The sequence below is a fragment of the Nuphar pumila genome, chromosome 3 (assembly GCF_984573655.1).
Source record: "Nuphar pumila chromosome 3, dmNupPumi1.hap1.1, whole genome shotgun sequence".
In the NCBI taxonomy this organism is placed as follows: Eukaryota; Viridiplantae; Streptophyta; class Magnoliopsida; order Nymphaeales; family Nymphaeaceae; genus Nuphar; species Nuphar pumila.
The window spans coordinates 9,261,342-9,284,085 of record NC_143251.1 but is presented as its reverse complement, the minus strand read 5'-3'; the positions used below and the strand labels follow the sequence as shown (position 1 = coordinate 9,284,085).

The 22,744-nt window shown below is 40.4% G+C and overlaps 1 protein-coding gene and 1 pseudogene across 1 annotated transcript; one reads left to right on the top strand and one right to left on the bottom strand.

The window, feature by feature from the left end:
- The first annotated feature begins 763 nt into the window (after positions 1–763).
- On the top strand, positions 764–4,448 carry LOC149841875 (BTB/POZ domain-containing protein At5g66560-like). Its single transcript, XM_089998747.1, has 4 exons — positions 764–1,329; positions 1,445–1,514; positions 1,605–2,876; positions 3,751–4,448. The coding sequence occupies exons 1-4, from the start codon at positions 1,292–1,294 to the stop codon at positions 4,321–4,323; spliced, it is 1,953 nt and encodes a 650-aa protein (XP_089854873.1). The 5' UTR covers positions 764–1,291; the 3' UTR covers positions 4,324–4,448.
- An 11,640-nt stretch (positions 4,449–16,088) lies between these two features.
- Positions 16,089–22,127, bottom strand: LOC149841874 (octanoyltransferase LIP2p, chloroplastic-like; annotated as a pseudogene).
- Between the last annotated feature and the right edge of the window lie 617 nt (positions 22,128–22,744).

Here is a 22,744-nt window from a genome sequence, read left to right as displayed (position 1 = left end):
TTCCCTTCAGGGAAGCTGATAACGCTCTCTCTCTCTCTCTCTCTCTAAGTGGTACCATTATTTTTTAAGAAACGAAATTCCAAAAAGTGGTCATAAAGGAAAATATAATTTGCTAAAAAGCTGCTTCACTTTTCATTAGCTATTTTAAAATTAAAAAAATGAAAAACTTTTGGTTATTACATTCTGCCACCTAATTTTTCAATTTATGTTTCAAAGACACAACTAAATCACTCGGCCGACCTTTTTTTTTAGTCAAACAAAATAACTAAAATGTCCGTAACGGGCAGTCCGAACCATAATAGCGATTTCTCATCAACGGGTTTGGTTTGGTTTGGACTTAGGTGGAACCAGACTTAACCTTGATTTTTAGCTATAGTATCGGGTCCAAACCCAGGTCCATAAGGGAAATCATACCTGAACTCTATAGGCCATACTTAGTAAAACAATATTTTTTTAGCATTTTTATATTAAAAATTATGAGTCTTAATCGAAACTTGGGTCAAGCCTCAGTCTTGTATAAAATTTTACAAACTATACCCAAGAGAGTCCATGTATTAATCAGACCTTTAAATCTGAACCCGAGTCTTAATCGAACCTTATAGGGTTTGGTACGGGTAAACGCGACCCATTGACATCCCTAATTATCACCCCCCGCAAAACAATGAAAAAGACGATTCACTCGTAGACGTAACACACGAAAATAATGGGCGGCTTTTTTTAAGTAACTCACAAAGTGAGGTTCTTTTTGTAAATTACTATAAAAAAAGAAAAATAAAAATAAAGTATTCATCGGTTTGGAAGCTTTGATAAAAAATTGAATCCCCTCCCCCTCTCTCCCATTTTCTGCTTGTGGTTGGTCTGTGAAAGAAAGAAACGCTCCGCTCGCTGCTCCCGCAGACGCAAGGGAGAAGGAGATCTCCTGCTCCTCTCTCCTTTTCTCTTCCTTTTCCTTCATTCGATGAGTTCCTTGACCGGAAAACACGCGCACCGTCATCTTCTTCCCGATAACTGCTCTCCGAAGCAACAAACGCAGTAAGTAGTCGAACGAGTCGTCGCCCACTGTAGTTTCGCTTCCTCTCCGAGTCGCTCTTCTCCTTCCCCAGCGTTCCGCTTTGGTTCCTCTCTGGAGGATCGATCGCTCGTCCTTCAGCTATAGGGTTTTTTCAGCTGAAGCAGGAGGCTTTTTCTTGAGGATCTCGTTGTGTAGATCGCGTGCAGAAGGTGTGAAGGAGATCGAGCGCTCTTTGTATTGGAGTCTGAGCTCTTGAAGATTAGGTTTTGGTGAAGGGAAATGGCGTCGGAGAAGATCGAATCGAAGGGCCAGGCGTGGTGAGCGAATTCGTGATCTCTGTCTTCCCCTGTTTTCTGAGACCTAGAGTGATGCGGATTTAGTGAAAAAGATTGTTTTTTTCTTTTCTTTTCTTTTCTTCGTTGTTTTGTGCAGGTTCTGTACCACAGGCCTGCCTAGCGACATTATAATAGAAGTGGAAGACATGGCCTTTCATCTCCACAAGGTCCGCTCGCGCCCTAAAATTTCGCCGTTTTACGAACTCTTTTTGGGTGTTTGTGCGTAAAAATCTCAACTTACTTTGGTTTTTGTTTAGTTTCCGTTGATATCGAGGAGCGGAATACTACACAGGATGATTACAGAGCAAGAGCTCTCGATGCACCGAGGGGAAGAGGGAGACGAGGAGGCGGAGGAGGATGAAGAAGAGGAGGCATACGTGCTGAGCCTCCGGGACTTCCCGGGGGGCTCCGAGGCGTTCGAGATCGCCGCGAAGTTCTGCTACGGTGTCAAGGTCGAGCTCACGGCGTCGAACGTCGCCCCGCTGCGGTGCGCGGCGGAGTACCTCGAGATGACGGAGGAGCACGGCGATGGCAACCTCGTCGCCAAGACGGAGGCGTTCCTAAGCCAGACGGTGCTCCGGAGCCTCAAGGACGCCGTCAGGACACTGAGTTCGTGCGAGCGGCTCCTGCCGGAGGCCGAGGAGCTCGGCATCACCAGGCGGTGCATCGACGCCATAGCGATCAAGGCCGGCACCGACCCGTCCCTTTTCGGATGGCCGGTGGCGGAGGGGGCATCCGGCGATCTGGCGTGCCCCAGCGGCAATGTCCCCTGGAACGGGATCGAATCCGGGTTCCCGCGCCGGGGACCGGTGAGGTCCGCTTCGTGGTACGACGAGCTCACCGTTCTGGGGCTCCCTCTTTTCAAGAGGGTCATCTCCGCCATGATAGCCCGCGAGTTGTGCCCCGAGAGCATCGAGGGGTCGTTGGTGTGCTACGCCAAGAAGTTCATCCCGGGCCTCTCGCGGCGAAACCGGGCGCCATCCTCTCACTCTGTTTCCGTCGCAACGGAGGACGAGCAGAGGGAGCTCTTGGAGACAGTGGTGAACCACATGGCGGCGAGGAAGAGCAGCAACCCGACGACGACGATGAGGCTTCTGTTCGGGCTGCTCCGGACGGCGAACATACTGAGCGCGTCGGAGGTCTGCCGGTCGAAGCTGGAGAGGAAAATCGCCTCGCAGCTGGACCAGTCGACGCTGGACGATCTGCTGCTGCCGAGCTACTCCTACCTCATCGAGACCCTTTACGACATCGATTGCGTGGAGAGGATTCTTGGGTACTTCCTCGAGGGGTGTGGCGGCTCGGCCTCCGCGGACGGGGAGGAGGAAGAAGAAGGGGACGGCAGGTTCGGGAATTCGCCGGGAATGAATCCGGTGATGGTGGTCGCGAAATTGATGGATGGGTACCTCGCGGAGATCGCGTCCGACGGGAATCTGAAGCCGGAGAAGTTCTACGACCTCTCCGTGGCGCTTCCGGACCATGCCAGGGTTTACCACGACGGCCTGTATCGCGCCATCGACGTCTACCTCAAGGTAAGAGTTTCAAGAATCCAGTTTGCACCTTTTTTTACTTTTAACCAGACTTGGTAATTGGTAAACCCACTTTTGGTAACTATGGTATCAACTCTCAAGGGCTAAGCAAAGACTTTTGGTGAGTAAGAAAAAGACTGGCCCACCCTCCTGAGCTGGTTCTACGCGGACTTGGTCTTTGCTTAGTGCGTGACTCAACCTTTTTCCTTCCAGTATAGAACGCTACTACTTGGCCTCGGGCCATGAACCAAATTGATCTGCCCCAACTAGGATAGACTCAAGATGGGTTTACTGGTTCTTGGTGGTTGCTTGAGTTTTGAGTCGCTGGTTCAATTCGGCGAAGTATGAATGCACAAAGGCCAAAATCGATCAGTCGGTATCAGCCAACTGCCACTACTGAAATCTATACTCTCCTAATAAAGCGATGGTCTTTGTCGAAGGGTAATTTTCAGGATATGTCCTGATCTCTGATTCAGGAAAGTCTTTATCTAAGGGTAATTTCTGAGTTTCTCCTGATATCAGGATGCAGGCAAACTACTAAACATGAACATCTATCTTGTTCTTTGTGGTTCGAAACTTCAAATCTGATTGATTGGTCACTATTGGTCCCTGCAGACTCCCAATGTTTTTCTTTTTGTTGCCTTTGCTTATGCCCCTGTCAAAACTGAACTTGTGTGGAAGTTCAGAATGTTTTGGATGCTAGCCTTCTGCATTTTTTTCACTTCTGCTTCTTCTGATGAATGTTAATGGCAATTCCTATAGGCAACTTTTACCAAAGATTTAAGTTATCGCCTAATGCTTCTTAATGTACTTGTAAATTGGTCGTTATTAGTGTGTAAGGTTTAACTAAACCTTGAGCTACTGAAAATGTCATTAGGCACATCCATGGGTCTCAGACGATGAGCGCGAAAAGATATGCAGCATAATGGATTGCCAAAAGCTCACACTCGAAGCGTGCACCCATGCTGCTCAAAACGAGCGGCTTCCTCTCCGGGTTGTAGTGCAAGTTCTCTTCTTTGAGCAGCTCCAGCTTCGTAATGCCATCGCTGGCTCCTTTGCAGCCACTGACGCATCGATACCGGATTCAGCTGGGCCTTTGCGCCTCCAAGACCACATTGGGTTTCTGGCTCAATCCCCAGCTGGGCAACCATGGCAGACTAAACTCAGGGACAATCAGGTCCTCCGTCTCGACATGGACAGTATGAGAGCTCGAGTTTACGAGCTTGAGCACGAGTGCTCCACAATGAGGCGTGCTATACGGAAGTTCGATAAAACCAGCAACGGTGTCAATGGTGGTGGTGGTGATGGTGAAATTGGTGGCAATGGTGGATGGAGCTCATTTGCTAAAAAGTTCGGGTGCAAGTTCAAGACTCAAGTCTGCGACTCACATGAAAGAACATGGGTAGAAGCCAAGAAAGGGAGCCACCACCGTAGTTCCTCTCTCATGTGATGTACTGATTGAAGATCATTCCACCGCCCCTTCAGCATCCACAATCCTTCTATTATGTATATGAATTCTTTTTACCTCACCCGGAATTTCCATGCTAGAAAAAAGATAACTCTTGAGATTTTTTCCATTACCATTGTTTTTGCTTTTAACGTCTTTTTGATACTTGAGCAGTCAAGCTAGAGGAGTCTCTCTTCTGGTGGGAAGTTCAGAATGATAGCATTCACGAATCTTGTCACTTGTGTGCTCCAATCATGGGATTTCGTAGCCTGGGTATCACTCTTTTTGGGCTGTGGACGTGAGGTGGGTCCTGTAGTTTTCACGATCTAAACATCATGCACTCCCAAGCACATCCAAGTGTTTGTTGGGCATCTATAATTACATTTATATTTACAGAATGCAGAACCTTGTGCCCTTACCCTTGTCAAACAACCAGTTGGCGAATAGCCGTTAAGGATTTTTTTTTTTTTTTGACAAAGAAAGCTGGGGTTAGGCGGACCCTACCTGTTTATTAGAAGATTGAAGGGGAACCCAATCTGGGTTCATATTTGACCATTGTCTGTCATGGGTTGTAAAAGCCAAAATAGCCAAGGACCTTGCAAGGTTATTAAGGACCTTAGGGACAAATCTGATGACACTCCTGTTTTACCCTTGTAGCTCCATCTTGATTTTTTTTAATTTCTGTTTTACCCTTGTTTTTCATATGACTATATTTTAAACGCCAAAACACTTACGAGCACGTTTGGTTGTGTTTTTATAAAGAGAAAATACCGTTCAAAAGAAATTTACTTTCAAAATCTCGTGTCTCGTGAGACTCAGATTTACTTTCTAAATCTCACTTTGCCAATTTACTTTTACTTTTGGTACTGTTCAAATGATGAGTTTGACTTTTTAAATCTCATGAGAACTCAAAAACTTGTGATATCTAACCAAACTTGCCCTTAAAATGACTGGGATGTCTTTGTTGGAGCCATCTCAGGTTGGACTAGACAAGATTGCTTGAATCAGGTATCAAGAAATCCAAAGGGGTTATTGTGGTTGGTGGGAGCCTGCGGCTGTGAGAGCCGGGTTCAAATCCTACAGGCACTATGCCGTTGCGCAAGGCCGAAGCTAGCCTAGGCCCTGGGGCTGGGGGTACCAGCCCTGGCGTTTCCTGCAGCCAGATAACAGGTGGGGGTTTCCACAGGTTAAATATGGAAAAAAAGTACCAGAAAAGACGATCCAAAAGAAGGATTCCAAAAGTTTTCCAAGGCTCAGTATAGGCCTTGCAAACTTAGTCTATTAGAATCTCGATTTATCCAACTCAGTAGAAGGATTTATGTATATGTGACTGGACGCAGGTAAGGTATGAAGCTGTGCTTATATGGTATATGGATTATGGATATCTTCTTCGAGACAATTCTAGTCAATGTTGCCAGTATCGGAATCGGACCTGTATCATTTGGCCAACAAATCAGGGTGAATTGGCCGATTCTCAAGTGAATCATTCTTAATCGGCCAAAAAATAATTAAAAAAATATTAATTGTCAATCAGAATACATGTTAAATCTATTAAAATAATACTAAAAATAATTTAAGCTATTTTTTACATTTATTAAAAAATAGCTAATTCAGGTTAGAATCGTATCACTTTTCTGGCGATACAAATTGGCCGATTCAGGCCGATACGCACCGATACTGGCAACACTGGTTTGAGCAACCAAAATGAATAGCATCTTGGTAACACAAAAGCCAGAAGTTAGAGAATCAGCAATTACCGAAAGAATATGCTACCCAGTGTTGTCAGTATCGATGTGAGAAATTTTGCTTATGAGAGTTTTTGATACGAGAAGTTTTTTAAAAGAAAGTTTTCTCTTCTTTTTGTAGCATGAGAAAAATAGGGTGAAAAAACTTTAAAAAACGAGAGAAAGGAAGAGGGTGGTGGTGACTTTGAGATGATGTGTAGTGGTGGTGGTGGTGGTGGTGGTGAGGTTGTTAGGTGTAAGAAAGAATGGAGAGAAATTCAAAGAAGGAATGAGGTGTTTAAGATAGAGGTCTTGATAAGGTGGAATAGTCCCATATTGCTATTGCATGAGTTTTCTGAGAGCTTTATAAGCAATTAGTGAACTCATACACTTGTTCCTGAGAACAAGGGAGTGGGATGACCACCACACGCGCACGCGCGCGCGCCCGCCCGCCGAGCCGGGTCGGGTAATTGGCCCTTTAGGGCCATATCCAATCAAGACAAATATCTTTTTACCCAAAGTTTCTTTGGATTCGGTAACGGGTAATGAGAATGGATAACGGGTCACGACTCCTCGGATTCCGTAACGGGCTCCTTCCACGTTTCATAACCGTTCGTGGGTTATAAAAGCGTGGTCAGGGGTGGGGTTACAGAGTGACTGAGACAGACGATTTCTGAAGAAGCATTCTGCGATTTCCCATCTCTCTCTCTTTTTCCTGTGAGTTATCCCGAAAGGGGTTGTTCTGCAACTGTGGTTCGAAGAGGCTGTTTTCGAAGGACGATCCATCGGAGTGCACCGTTCGGTTCGTCGTGGCTATTGTATCCTGGGGGAAGGACGCCGGACCCTGATCTGCACAGTATGTGGGGGCGAATCTTCTCTAAGGGGAGTACTTTCGTACGCCTTAGCCTGCTGCATATTCTAAACATGTGCATGTTGTTTTCTTTATGTTCTGTGCATGTGTTTGTTTATATGCTTACGTCTGGATTTTGGTCTGATGCGGAAAATGCCATGCTTGCTCCCTGTTACTGTTTCGGTCGTCTGTTAATCATGTTCTTTACACTGTTGTATTTATTGATGTATTTCGTGTTTTATATCATGATGACGATTGTGAAACTGTGTGATCTGAAATATGATCCAACAGAGGTGGGTGGTGAAGAATGTAAAAATAAGTTGTCTAGGAAACATTCTTCCACCTCCCCCTTACGGAGGAATGTTTAATATCAAAAAGTCTACTTTTTAGAAAAACTCAAAGCGAAAAAGTCTCTCTCGTTTGGAAGGGTCAGAAAATCTCTAATGATTTTTATTTTGCGTCACTTTTCTTACATCCTTCCCACTTCCAAACATGCCCTTAACTTTACAAACAATTTCAATGTGTATGTTTTGTAACGATATGTTAAGAATAAAAATTCAAAAATCAAGTTTCCATGTTTTCCTGCTGCAAAATGTGCTTGAAGTTGAAGGTAACAATAAGGGTCCGTTTGCATGTCACAGAAAGTGGGCACTTTCCGCAGGGCCCACAGCGGCAAAAAAAAAAACGCAGGCTTCCCTTTCTTCACGGAAAAGGAGCCCAGATTCAACGCTGAACCCCCTTTTTCTGCAGAAAGTGTTCCCATGGGAGGGTCCGATTCTGTTTCTAAGCAAGAGGTGCCGCGGCTTCCTCTTCGGTGACATGCAAACAGACCCTAAAGGTCAGGGACACGTTCACCAGTTTCATGCTGCCGCGCATAACTCCATGTCAAAAGGTTTGGATGACGATGACTACGCCAATCTTCAATACAATCTCAAATTTCGAAAATGTTTACTGAAAATAATATTATTTTATTTTCCCCACTGTCAAAAAGAAAAAAAGCTGTGGGCCTGTGGCAGTTTTCCATCAGAGGGAGTGTCGCAGCTGCAACACTCCACAAGTCGAGAAACTTTTTGTTGTTTGGTGGAGCATGCCAACTCTGGTGCCAAATTTGCATGGATTGGCAGAAGGCTGCATGCCAACGAACAAAGGGCTTCCCTTTTTATGTTAGGTGATGAACAGAGTATATACTGTTGGAATGCTGCTCAAGAGCAGGGATAGGTTAGGACCATCCATTGATGCTAACTTTTGAAAAGCTACAATGGTCGGACTCGGACTACACTCTTATTGGTGACTTGTACGCCCATATAACCGATTCATCTAAGCAGTTAAAAAAATTTCCCAAACAACGACCCTCCAAAATGTTAAAAACTGCAAGGCACATAAGAAAATATGCTTGATAAAAGAGATGAATACTATAGCAGAGCCTAAAATTCTAAGTTGACTAGTGGCAATGCAAAGCTTGTGGTACAGATGAAAAAGGTAGGAAGTAACAAGAAAATTCAAGTTTGCAGAAGGAAGAGACAAGAACTCAGTAACAAAAAAGCTACAGCTTTTTCAATTTAATACAAGAAAGCAGTTTATCGAGAGAGAGAGAGAGAGAGAGAGATGTGAACTTTGGATAAAGAGAATGATAGCCGGTCTTGGCAAGCAAACAAACAAAAGGGAAAACCATACTTTAAAGGCAACAATAAGGTGAAATAGAAAAAGGAATTCCCCCATTGAAATTCGAGGTTTTTTTGGTTGCCATCAGAGGGTTGGCTCTTGTGAACAAGCACAGTGCAATTATTAATTCTTGACAACCAACCTCCATGTGCCATGTCTCCACATACCAACAGATTCACGTACTCTTTGTTGAGTCAGTAAGTGTGTCACTCATCTTGTGATTATTTTTGACGGTTCAAACGTATAGTTGCTTTTTAGTCCAAGACCACACAAAGGTATACGCTCAGGCTTGGACAAATGGAGCCAAGTTCATGAAAATCCTGTAGATTTCAGTCTGATGTCATGCTTCACCTCAAAGTCATACCAACCACAGTATCAAAAGCTCTGTACTCAGTCAGTGAGCTTCAGTGCAACTTTTTCTCTTTCTATGGACACTGATGCACAATCTTGAATGAGCCGTGTGAGTCCAATAGACATACTTAGAATCCATTGAATGTAACCCCCATTGTATGTATTGTGTCTAGGATGAGATAGCCCCCAGAAAGTCTATGCATCTGGCCGAGTCAATGCAGGAGTGATCAGGTTAAACTTTTTACGCTGTCAGGACAGAGATCAGGCAGAGCCAGCCCCGCCTGGGTCTCTGATCCTGAGGGTGGTTTATACATGTAAATATCAAAACAAACAAAAAAAGTGTTTGCCAATTTTTAATAGGGCCCTCCTTTTTAATAAGGGTCAGCCATCATGTGGCACCAGCCAGTTAGGTCGAACACTGGATCTGCTTTCAAGTCAATATGTTCTTCATTCTCCACTAAATCGGACATTCCCCTCCTCTTACTTGGCTCAGCCTCACTCTCGCATTGCATCGTATCATTGGTAAGACGTTCAAGCTGAAGGATGTCGATAATTCAATACCTATGCGAGGACAGAGCAGCAGGCTTCCGTTTTGGTTTATCCATCGAACGCAACAGACACACCTGCTTGATTTTGTGCTAAAACGAGTTTTAGCGATGGTCATGACCGCTGTTAAAAGTCATTAATTTTAGCACAAAATGTTTTGGATCGCTTAAGTGTCCATTTTGGTTGGCTGGTTCTGGGTGTAGGCAGCTGCACCGTACAACACACATATATTTATAATATTGGCAGCATTACATGATGGGCACTTAATTTTTGGGTTTTATTTTGAGTCAAAACCACCACTATTTAGAGACATGTATTTGGAATACATGAACTTTGTAGCATGAGGTGTTGAGAACCAACTTAAAAATCACAGGACCTTGTCCTTTGTGTAGACAGCGGATTTTGAAGGGGCTCACCCAAAATCCGCAATCAAGCTTGGGTTGTGTGGTAATAGGCCAAATTGGTTCAGTATTGGGCCAAGTATGACTGTTTGTTATCCATCAAAAGTTTCCCATGATCATTATTTTCTTGTTTATCTCTTACAGTGAATACCCGTGAACCAAGGAAAACACAATCTAAAACATATATTTCCCTGGATTTACCAAAGGGGATTAACTCTCTCCCTTCCAAGGAGTCGCTATTCTATCATAAATGAGTCACATGCATCCCATAGCTCATAGAGTTGCAAAATATGTGGACATTTTTACCTTCCCTTCATATGAATAATGCCCGCCTTCAATGTGGAAACCAGAAGTCTGAGGGAATCGGTTGAGCTATAAAGCCAGGAGGGGTTGGAATTCATGTCATATTGCCATCAAACAGTATCATGAGAGAGGTTTCTCGTTCATTATTCAACTTTTCACATGGTACCATTTGATCCGATTGGCTGCCATAAATCTGACTTCCACTCGATAAGCTGATGATAAGTTGTGCGCCAGAAAAATGTCAGATCCATGCATTTTGTTTTTTCTCGACATAAATGAAATGGACCTAGGCCCCTATTTGATTATACAAAGAAAAAAAGTTGAAAATCACCAGGTAAACGAACCAAGCAGCTCGTGATCCAGCTTAGTTCCGCTCATCACAAACTCGTTCGTGATCGGTTCTTATAGTTGTTGGCAAGCCCAGATACACACACTATATATATATAAGAAGCATGAAAATTATATACATAAAATATGAACTAACAGTGCAGTGATATTGGGTAGGTATTTAGTGTAGACCGGCCTAATAGCAGCCGAAAGCAAACTCAAGAACATTCGATCGTGAAAATTATAAAAATATATATGAGTGCGACCTACTACTCTCTCCTTATCGCGAAATAGAAAAAAGATGCTCCATTCGATCGTGAAACATCACCTCCACTCACCTAACATGTTAGTTGGCTTATCAAATATAATATATAAAATATACATTTTAAGTGAAATATATAAAATATATATATACTAGGTATATAACATAGAATGTCGTTACACGAGCCAACTCTCTTGTTCTGCTCGTCTCGTTTAGGGCAAGCCGAGCTCGAGCTTGGCTTGGTTAAACACAAGAACAAGCTAAGTTAGGAGCTCAATCCACTAATATACCAGCCGAGTCTGAACTTGCCTTGTTGGGTTCGTTCGTCTTGTTTTACAACTCCAACTGCAAACATTTTTCTTTTATAAAAAGTAAAAAAATCTTGTCTAAAAAGACTAAAATGATAAAAAAATTAATTTAGAAAACTTTCATCATGCTTTTTAGGTTAAAGAAAAAACCCGGTTCCCAGTTAAACATTTGTTAGCCCCAAATTGGTAAAACTCTCTTGAAGTCCACTACTGTACCCACAAACACACCCAACTTTAACCTTGCATCAAGAGACGCACTCCATGGGTTTTTCACCTTTTTTTTCATGTAAACAAGAAAATTTGTGCAACTAATGCATTTTGAGAGAAACTTTTCCTTTTTTTTCTGCAATCAAACAAAGCCAAAAGGAAAATAAATATGTTTTCTTTTTTTTCAAAGGCAAGCTGGGGTGAGAAAGACTCCTACCAGTTACACAACTATACCATTGGGTTTTGAACCTGCAAAGTCCCAACACAAGGTGACTTGCACAAGCTGCTCCTACCAGACAAGCTGAGCCCTTGGTGCTCCTACGAAGAAAATAAATCTTTTTCTAGGTCAGTAAAAGAACATCAAAGATTTTTGTCGCTTTAAACATGAGAGCATTTTTTACGCAGCGCGCTGCATGATGCACCACCACCTACAGCCACCCGTCTCTAACATTTCTCGAGATGGAGACCACGCCCATCTCAAAAAATGCCAAGATGGGTGGCTGTCATTGGAGCTACATATATAATGTGAATACTTTAAACATTATCACTAACTCCTTTGCTTTGCCCCACTAAAAATGATTCGATTCAGAATCACATGGTACCACTTCCGATCTGTGTCTTACGCAAATGAGAAAATGACTCATTTGCAAACTGTAAATGACAGTCATTTTCTCATGTTTGCTCTTACGTTGGAGAATGAAGTATTTTTCATTGAGAATGGTTCTCACGGATTTAAACAAACGTCTCCCAAGATGAAATCATGAAAAGGCCAATAAGGCATATTTTCTCGAGATATCCCTGCACCCAACAATTATTAGGGGTGGGCCACCTTGACCTTGGAACTATCACCTACCTGTGTAGGGCATCCTATTGCTTAGAAAGTAACTTGTGGTTGGCTGTGACCAAAGCCCCACACTGTCCACTCTGAAATTCAAAACTTCTAATGGGACAAAGTTATTAACTTAAAGGTAAGGGTGTCAACAACGGGTCTGGTTTACCCGGATCCGACCTGGACCAAATCCTATAGAGTCCAGGCATATGTAGGGGTGGCAAAACCTGACACGACCTGCCAACCTGCCTCTTAGGCGGGTTCGGGTTTGGCTTAAACAGGTTCGTGTCATAAACGGGTTGACCCGCCTAACCTGTTTATTAAACGGGTCGGGTTCGTGTTAGGGGTATGCCAACCCGCCAACCCGACTGATCCGTTTAATAAATGGGTTAGGCGGGCGGGTCGACCCATTTACCCAAACTAGACCCGCCAACCCGCCCACCAACCCGTTTACTCGATCCCGACCTGCCCGCCAACCCGCCCGCTAACCCGTTTATTAAACGGGTTAACCGGGTCGTATCGGGTTACCCGTTTAATAAATGTGTCGGGTTCATGTTTGCCATAGCCGACCTGTTTAATAAATGGGTCAGGTTCGTGTTGAGGTATGTTGACCCGCCGACACGACCCGCCAACCTGCCAACCCGACCCGATTGCCACCCCTAGGCATATGGCGACAAATAAGAAGACCTGATTAAAACCCGGGTTTAAACCCAAAGGTCCGATTAATTAATACATAGACCCAGGTATAGTTTATGAAATTTTATATCAGACATAGACCCGACCTGAGTTTCGATTAAGACCTACAATTTTTCAATATAAAATTGATAAAAAAATATTATTTTACCGGGTCTGGTTCATGGAGTTCTTATTTGATCCGGGGTATAGTTTCTTTTATAATAGACCCGATTAGATTCAGGTCTGAACTCTATACCATACCTAAAAATCTGGTCCAAGTATAGTTCCACCTGGCTCCGAGCCAAACCATACCCGTTAACACCCCCTACTTAAAGGTAAAATGCAAGCCAATCAAACAAAGCAAATGAAGATGAATGGAATGCTAACCTGGTTTCTGCCAGGTACAACAAGATGGCAAAAGATTAGACATCCGTGGAGGGAACACACATAGATGAATGATTGGAACAGTACAAAGTGCTAAGGGCAAAGGATGAAAAACTAAAGCGTAATTTCCTGGCATGTATAGAACTACCTTTAGCCCGATATTCAATGTTTGGGATCACATTTCCTGAAATTCTGATCAAACTTTTCCTGACAATAGTCAAACAGAGACCATGAGCTAAAGAGAACCTGAGTTAAGCTAATATGAAAACCTACAAAGTGTAAGAAGTTCCTATTTTGCTCATAACTGAAAAACGCATGATTGCCCTAAGAATCAAATGAAAATGATATGACTGCCGCCCATTGAGCACAATGAGGAAGAATGATGTGGACAGCAGAGAAAGAAGAAGAGTGAAGGCCATTTCTAACATTTTAAGATATATATAAGAAGTTCTTGTTTTGCCCATTAACTAGAAAACACATTATTGCCCTTTGAAACAAATAAAAATAATAAAAATGACATGATAGAGCACAACAAGAAAAGAGCAATGACATGGAAGCAATGAAGGTTAATTTTGGCATTTTAAGATATTAAATCAAGTTAAGTGACTGAGCATAACAATAAGTACAACACATCCCTCTTTGAACATTGTCAGGAAAAGTTGGGTCTTTATATCAAGGATTTCAGGAGAGATGGTGCCTGACATAGAATATGAGGTAAAAGTTGATTCCTTGTGCAGTTACAGGATGACCATAGGTAGAATGTAGAGATCAGGGTCAGCGGACACAAATTTTTTTTTATTATTTTCTAATTAATATTTTAACAATATATTTCATTGAAATATTAATAAAAAGTAGTAAAACATTATTGAAGATAATTAAAATAATGGTTGCATGAATCTGTGTCCGAGATATGTGGCCAAAATGGCGTGTCCGTGTGACATAAAAGCAATGCCACAAACTGGGTATGGAGAAGAATTCAACAAGGGAATATCTTGCAATAATTTGAAAAAAGTTGGTTTGTTTTGAGAAAATCTCAGGAGCATACCAGCTACCTAAAAAATCTAAGTATAAAAATAAACAATCATAAAACACAAAAATACTAAAAACACATTAACAACATGATACAATTATGATATCTTAAAAAATAGGCCGCATTTTTTAGAATATCATAACTTTTGGAAAATTATTGGCTTTTGAAAATCACTCTAAAATCAAGATATTTTAAGATATTGCCGATATTTGTTTGGTAGAAAGGAAGGTTCGATCCATGGGCACCCCCCTCGATCCCAAGAGACCTTCCGGGTTGAGGAGTTGGATGGTTTAGTATTGCAGCCCTAGTGGCGAGGTGAGCTCGGGGACTTGAGCTTAACACGGAATAAACATGAACAAGGCTTCAACTTGGGTTCATAGATTTTAGCACGCTTTTTCAAAGGGTACATAGCGGAATTCACACCTTAGTTACTTCCATGGCTCACTTCAACAATGTGGTTGAATAACTTGAATTTGTGATACTCTCATGCAAGAACCAATAAATATGTTTGAATGCATCGAAGCAGATCCAATGATCGATCCTGACTACTTTACAAAGTACTAGGCCAACACAAAACACAGAAAATCGCTGCATGCACAGCATCAAGTGCTCGGACCCGATCACCTAACCATGCTTCTTAAAGCATTGCTTTGAAATTTCTAATCAGTGTTCTTTTGTATTGAAACTTCAAATCCCCACTTCAGTCACAAAAATTCCTTTTCATTTCTGCAACTTTTTCCCTCTTTTTACTTTAAAAAGGCCAAATAAAAATTGATTTTATCATTTTTAGGAACTTACAAATGCTTAAATTTCTTGATGACATAAGCAATGAGCATTTTGAAGAAAATGTGAAAATGGCCGCAAAAAGTATGAAAAATCATATATAAAATCAAAGTGAATAATAAGAGCATGCTGGATGCAGCCATCTTCGTGATACTGCAAGCCAACTTAAAGGGAAGTGCACATCGCGGAGAACACACACCTACAGCATGGACATGATTCATGAATGCTAAATCTGAAATACAGAATAAGCCAATTGAAATGATGAACTTGACCCATGATCACAAAACAATTATGCGCAAAAATTGCTTTCTGCCAAGGAAACCAGCATCAACCAGCTGCTACGCTGCCTTGCATTTCCTTTGGCTCCTGCAGTTCACATTCATCAAGCGCACAAGCTTCCAAAGGAGACATTCCATTTAGCATCATGAATATTCAGTCTTGAATCTGAGCTTAAATCATATTAAGAAGAGAGGGATGTAAGCTAGTCATTTCTGCACTCACCGAGAGTGAACAATACTAATGAGCTTGATGGGATCTTCTTAATCAATCACATTACTTGCTCTTTTTGAAGCAGCACCCATGACCGCATAATGCTAACTGGTAAAGCTTAAAGATCCTTGCTCATCCACTACTTTCAACAATATTTCAGGTAGAACATATGGAGAAAACTGGGTATGTGCTGATTTGGTTCTCTTTCACGTGGCCAAACAATTACTACAAATTTCTGCCACCTCCATTGTCATAAAAGTCGGCTAGTCCTAAGAATCGAGGAAACAGATTGATCAGACAAGCAATCCTCCTACCCAGCAGCATCCACATTTCTTCTCATGAAGATAAGAATGCGACAAAGAAACAGGAATCGTGACAGAAGGCCTTCCACTAGAACAAAGATCATATACATTCTGTGACATTAGCTTGTCCAAGTATCTTTGGTTATGAAGAGCAAAAGGTATATGAAGAAACTCGATCTTCTTCATTTATCACCAAAAATGTGATGCATCAAGTGTGTACACACAATCATGATCTTTAGGAGAGATATAACCCTCATTCAGAAGACCGTAGAACTTCACCTTATACTGATGGCAGGAGATTCCCTAATTTACCACCAGATGAAGCCGCAAAAATCTTAAGTATTTGGCTGTAAGTTAAGCTCAAAAAGTTCAGAGAATTCCCTAAGTAAACATTCATGAGTAATATCTATTAGCTCATGTAGGTCACAGTGAGCAGATCCTCCTAAAATACCTAGGAGGCTGCCAACTTCACGGTCACTTATACCACAGGGAACAATATGCCTGACGGCAGTGAGATCAGTGGTAACATTCAATGCGAGGCCATGATATGCTATCCACTTACAGACATGAATGTCAATAGCAGTCACCTTCTGATTGCCTCACATCAAAGGTGCATCAATATGCATAGACTAATGAACATACATGATGGCCACTTTCTCTTATTTAAGCTTTCCAGAGAGAGAGAGAGAGAGAGAGACCAACCCAAACTCCAATTAAGCCATCAACCCTTGAAGCTTTGACTGAAAACGAAGAAAGGGCTTTGATAATCACCTCTTCCAATGATCTCAGATACCAAAGGAGATCCATCCTCTGACACCTCAGATTGATGACGGGGTACATAACAAGCTACAAATCATTTAGAAAACCAAAACATTTTATTAGTGACTGCACACAAGGATGCATTCTTTTGCATTTATAATTCTCTTTTGTACATTTCTGGTGACAACAACAAACTGCTGCAATTTATGGAGCCAAGGAAATGACAAAACTCATGACACAGCCTTATTGAACAACACAACAAACTCAAAAGAATATAAAGCAACTGCAGATGGCAGAACTTCAAAAAATACAACGTTTTCTAGAAGAGTTGGCTGATTGTAATGTAACTTTCACTCTCTTTCCTTAACGTTTAATGATTAAGATGATCTCAATACTAAATTGTTATCTCAGCCATTTCTAAAAAAGTGTGGTTAATGGAACATTACTTGTGACCATAGATGACAGTACACTTCTATTTTGTTTGACAAATTCTTTGTCAAAAGCTGAGCTAAATAGTCATGATACTGATCTGTTTGTTAACAAATTCTGTGTCAAAAGCTAAGCTAAATAGTCATGATAACTGAAATGATACCTGTCCTAGCCCATGAAATGTAACTTCACCACGATCTGTCCTGTATACATCATATGGAGGATCTTCTAGGTTGAAATTCAAGAATTTCTCTGAACCACGAGTACCCAAGGTATAAACTGGTGGATGCTGCAGAATAATGACAGTCTGAATCGTCTTTACCACTTTCGATCAAAGCACACTTCTTTTCCACTATTGATTTTTGTCATAACCATGCATGTTGATAAGGAACAAGTTCTTTATGCAAGTCATAACATTCACACCTACACACTAACAACAAAATGATCAGGAGTATGGTTTAAGGCATGAAGCATAAGATCAAATAACAGCATACATTGTTAGCTAGCAAATGGTAGTTCAGTTGCTGTAGTAATTGCAAAAATGTCTCACATGTTCCTTTTGTGTTTGCTATCAAACAAAGCATATCTTTTGTCATTTGCATCAGATTATGGCATAAGGAAAACTTGACCATAAATGCAGCCAGATTCCTCAAGTTCAGTATTCATCTCAAAATATGACAACAGAATGATAAATCCTGCTATGCCTTTGACTATATTGACTGTTAATCAAATAATACCTACCCTACTAATTAAGCTAAGAGTATATCTAAAAAATTAAGACCATCCATGATATATTTTACCAACAGTCAACATTAGAAATATCCCAGTGAGTCAATTTCTCCAAAGATTTTAAGGATAAATGTTTTTATTGGAAAACCTTGGTATTTTAAAAAGAAAATCAAGAAAATTTATTTCCAAATTTTAAAATTGATATATAAAAATGGCAGATAGAATGGAAGATATGATGATCCAATAAATAAAAAATAATGTTCCTATTTACAAGCTGCAATATTTTCCAAGATTTTCTGAGTTTTTAGGTATCTTTTGCAAATTGCAAAAAATTGTAAGTAATGGTGTTTTCAATTAAATAAACCTAAGAACCAAGCACTTTAACATTCAAAAGATATTAGAGTTTCTTTAAGGGTGGGAGGGAGAGGGTATGAAACTAGAAAAAGAGTAAAAGTGGGTGCCTTTTATGGGCAGACAAGAACACAAGAACATACACAATCAAGACCACTTATGGATCAATACAAAGCACAATCATACAAGCCATTTATGGGCTAAAACACAAAGTAAAAAATATAGGTATTATTGAGGATAAAAACGCTTGAGAAAGCATTAAGAATACAAGAGGAGAAACACCCCTATGGGCTCGTAGAGCCGTTGGCATCACCCCAACCACTCCTTGGGCTATTTACTAAAATGCCCACAAACAAAAACAAAATACAAAATACAGAAAAATATAAATATAAAATGATTGTGCCCCTATTGGGCACAGCCTATTACATTACAGTGAAAAGACAAAAATTATCCCTGATGGGTATTACCTATTACAACATAATCAACTATATATATATATATATATATATATATATATATATATATATATATATATATATATACATACTTTAACAGGATTGGGGACTGAAAATTGATACATCAAGGGGAAGAACAAATTAAAGAATCAAATGTTATCTTCAATTTGCAAATCTATTTCATTAAGAAAAAACTTCCCAAATAAAAGAAACAACAAGTATGATAACATGATCAGCTTAATCAAATGACCACTATCAGTCTAATCATATCTTAATTCCTCCTTACATGATAACTCCTTCACATAGGCTTATCAGCCTTCGCCATATGACCGATAGCTGCATCTGATGCAGCTAGATAAAATTGTCTCTTTGAGCATTTTTTATGGCCACAACTAAAATGTAGTGGAGTAAAGCCAAGACTTCCCAAAGTTAACATAACTCATTACTCCGCACAGAGAACAAAAAACTAATAGCAACTGTCAAAGACCAATGGGCCAGCCATGTGTCTGAGGACTAATTTTGATTAGAGATGAATAACATAGGATGAAAAAAGTACGAGTAAGAACAATGGTAACCACTGGAGACCATGTTAAGAATAGGTGTGTTTTAATGTAGAGGTATTTCAGTCATAGTTGGCAAACCTGGTGAGTCGACACGGGAATCGCCTGAGTCGACTTGGATCGGACCCCAACTGAGTCACGATTCAGGACTGCCAATCCTAATGCCGATTATAATTTTTTTATCATGTATTTTATGATTTTAATGCACAATTCTTATATAAAGTCACTTGTTATGAAAAATCTAATATTGTTCAATGAAGAAAGTTAATAATCATGTATAGTTACATGTTTTTGTAACTTAACTATTGATATATTAGCTTAAAGTTTAGTTATTTCTAAGTCTTATTCATGTGCTTACACTATAAAATATAGAGTCATGACTCGTCCAAGTCACTGAGTCAACTCGCGAGTCAAGGATTGGGCAATCCAAGCCCGAGTCACGAGTTTGCCAACTATGATTTCAGTCATTCAAGTTATATCGGGATATGTCCGTAGAATCTGTATAAATTATGTATGTTGAGGGTATTTTTGTACACTAAAAGATGTTTTAATATGTGGGTGGGGGGTTACAAAGAGAGAGAATGAGAGAGGCGGTGGGTGAGGGTTACGGGGAGAGAGAGAGAGAGGTTATGAAGAGAGGGAAAGGGAGAGGGAAAGAGAGGCCGTGGGGTGGGGTTAATAAGAGAGAGAAAAGGAAAGTTTGGGTTTGGATTTAGATCCACACTTGATCTAGACTCTCTCTCTCTCTCTCTCTCTCTATATATATATATATATATATATATACATTTTTTAAAATTGTCGTGCCGTACCCATACTCGCACCCATGTGATATAGCCAGAAAAGAATATTGTGGGTTGTAGATAGGTATACAAAATCAATCATAAATCTGATAGGAGTGTAGAAAGGTCAATCAAACATTTAATTGCTAAAGAATATACACAGGAATATGAGGAGTTGGATTTTGATCAAAATTTTAGCCTTGTTGTTCGAATGGGCACTATAAGAGTGGCAGTATCTCTCACAGCCACTCACAGATGGCCTCTGTTTCAGCTTAATGTGAAGAATGCATTTGTTCATGGAGATCTATATGATGAGGTTTATATGAAGCATCCTCCCAATTACCCAAAAGGAAAACATCTGAAGTACAATCCTGAAACTAAATAAAGCTATTTATGGTTTAAAATAGGTGTCCAGAGCCTGGTTTATGACTTTCAACAATGTGATTAGATCCCTTAGGTTCACGAGAAGCCATTGTGATTATTCATTGTTAGTTCATCATGATAACAAAGGTATGATTACTTTGTTAGTTTATGTAGATGACATTGTCCAGGGGCGTAGCTAGGATTCATGTGAGGGGGGGGAGGGGGCAAACAGGGGTGTAGAAAAAAAATTATTTGTGTGATAGGTGGGGGTTCGGGGGCAGCGCCCCCAAAAAATTTTTTTTTTGAGATAAAATAAAAAAATGGCTACAATTATTAATAAAAATCTATTTCATATGGACAAATCAAACTATTTGCTGCAGTAAAGGCTGGGCTAGGCTAAAAAAATGGATAAAAATCTATTTCATATGGAATCAGGGCAGGGCTAGGACTGGGCTTTTAAAAAAAAAAAAAAAATTTAACTGTTTGGGGAGGCAGGACTGGGCTACAGCCCAGTCCTGCCCCCCCCTAGCTACGCCCCTGACATTGTCATACCAGGGAGCAATGTATACATAATACAAAAGCTGAAAAAGATTTTGCATGATCGATTTCACATGAAAGACCTAGGATTTCTAAGATATTTCTAAGGAGTTTAGGTTGATCAAGTGAGTGATTCTTTGGTTCTTCTTATGAAAAACTCGATAAAGAGGGTATGTGTATACAAACACAATACTTGAAACAAGAAGTATGCACAGAGGCACAAGGAGAACTCTCACAAGTGCACGGACACACATGCACAAAATGTAAGAGCTTTACAAAAAGCTTAAAGAAAAGTAAAGGGGGAGCACCCCTATTTATACAAATGGGAGGCCATGGAAGGGCTCCGAATATGATCGTTGGGACCCCTCCAACTGTCATAATTAGGACCGTTGGAGGGCCCAATGATCATATCGTGTGGGCCCCTCTATGTGCTAAAAGCAAAAAGAATAAATAAAAAAAAAAGAAAAATTAAAAAGAAGTAAAAAGAGAAAAATTACATCCATATTCTATAAAAAAGAATATGCATAAAATGAGAAGAAAGGACTGATTTACCCTTATCGAGTATATATATAAGATACAATACAATTTAACACTTCTATAGTGCAAATATGCTGGTGATCTTCTTCCGTGAAGTGGGATGTTGCAATGTAAACCTGTTAAAACTCATGTTGCCCAAAACGTAAAATTACGAGAGACAAGATGGTGACTCGTTACTTATGCAACCCGAGAAATTCAGAAGCACAGTGGCAGCTCTCCAATTACAGTTTAAGGGAGAGTGGTATTTCAGTCATTCAAGTTATATCGGGATATGTTTGTATAAGTTATGTATGTTAGGTATTTATGTACACTAAAAGATGTTTTAATATATAAGTATGAAATCTCTAATCTTAAGGGACGTCTATTTATGTACACTAAAAGATGTTTTAATATATAAGTATGAAATCCCTAATCTGAAGGGACGTCCTCTCTCTCTCTCTCTCTCTCTCTCTCTCTCTCTCTCTCTCTCTCTCTCATCCACAACACATAACCAGCATGAACTCTAAGGCATCTTGTGACACCAACCATTAAATTTAGTAGGGAATGTCAATAAACCAGCTAAGTATATCAATGATAATTTTAACTACATATTGTTAATGAGATCGGAGAAGTGTGAATGTGGGTGAGTAGGTATATGTGTGCACATGTATGCTGTGAATGCATGCACATATGTGGAAAGCAGATCAGGTCATGCTGAACATGAGCGTTTTTTCTCATGCCAACATTGTGGCCGTCCGATTTGTATTTTGAAAAGCTAAAAAGTCAACAAAACTACGTGGCATTCATCCAATATGCAAACAGACGGCCACGATCGTTAGCATGAACAAAAACGCTCATGTTCAGCATTACCTGATCTGCTTCCCATATGTGGGCATCGCAGTCTGCCCATCCAGAAAGATATGTTGGTAGGTGAACTATGTTTATTATAAGTTTATAACCAGCCATGAAGGGCATTTTGCCCAACAATAAAAAAGAAAATTCTGTAATATGTTGGGGTCACCAAGTACATTGAAGTAATTGGTGAACATGCCAAAACAGCCAAACAACTAACAGTTTCTAGAATTACTGAAAGGCATTTCTGCAGTGGTGATCTTATAACTGATCTAAATAATATTGATTATACGTGCTTCCAGAGTAGAACAACTAAGCCATTGTTGAATAAGCTGAACACTGTAAAAAAGGTTATTTCTTCAAAGACAAAAATTCCCAATCAAATGCGGAATTCAGGCAGACATTCAATATTGATGTCCTAAAATGAGCATAAAACAGAACTCAAAGCCCTTCAATTTTTATACCATTTCTAAAGCACTTCAATTTTTATAAATTGTGAGCTGCTGATTTTTGACATCCCAAAAATGAATCTAATAGTGTATTAGACATGATACAACCTTCTAGCATAATAAATACTACTAAATATGCATATACAGTTAGATTTACCATTTAGTAGCTAGATTCATACAAACAAAAGTGTGTAAGGTATCATGATATGAAA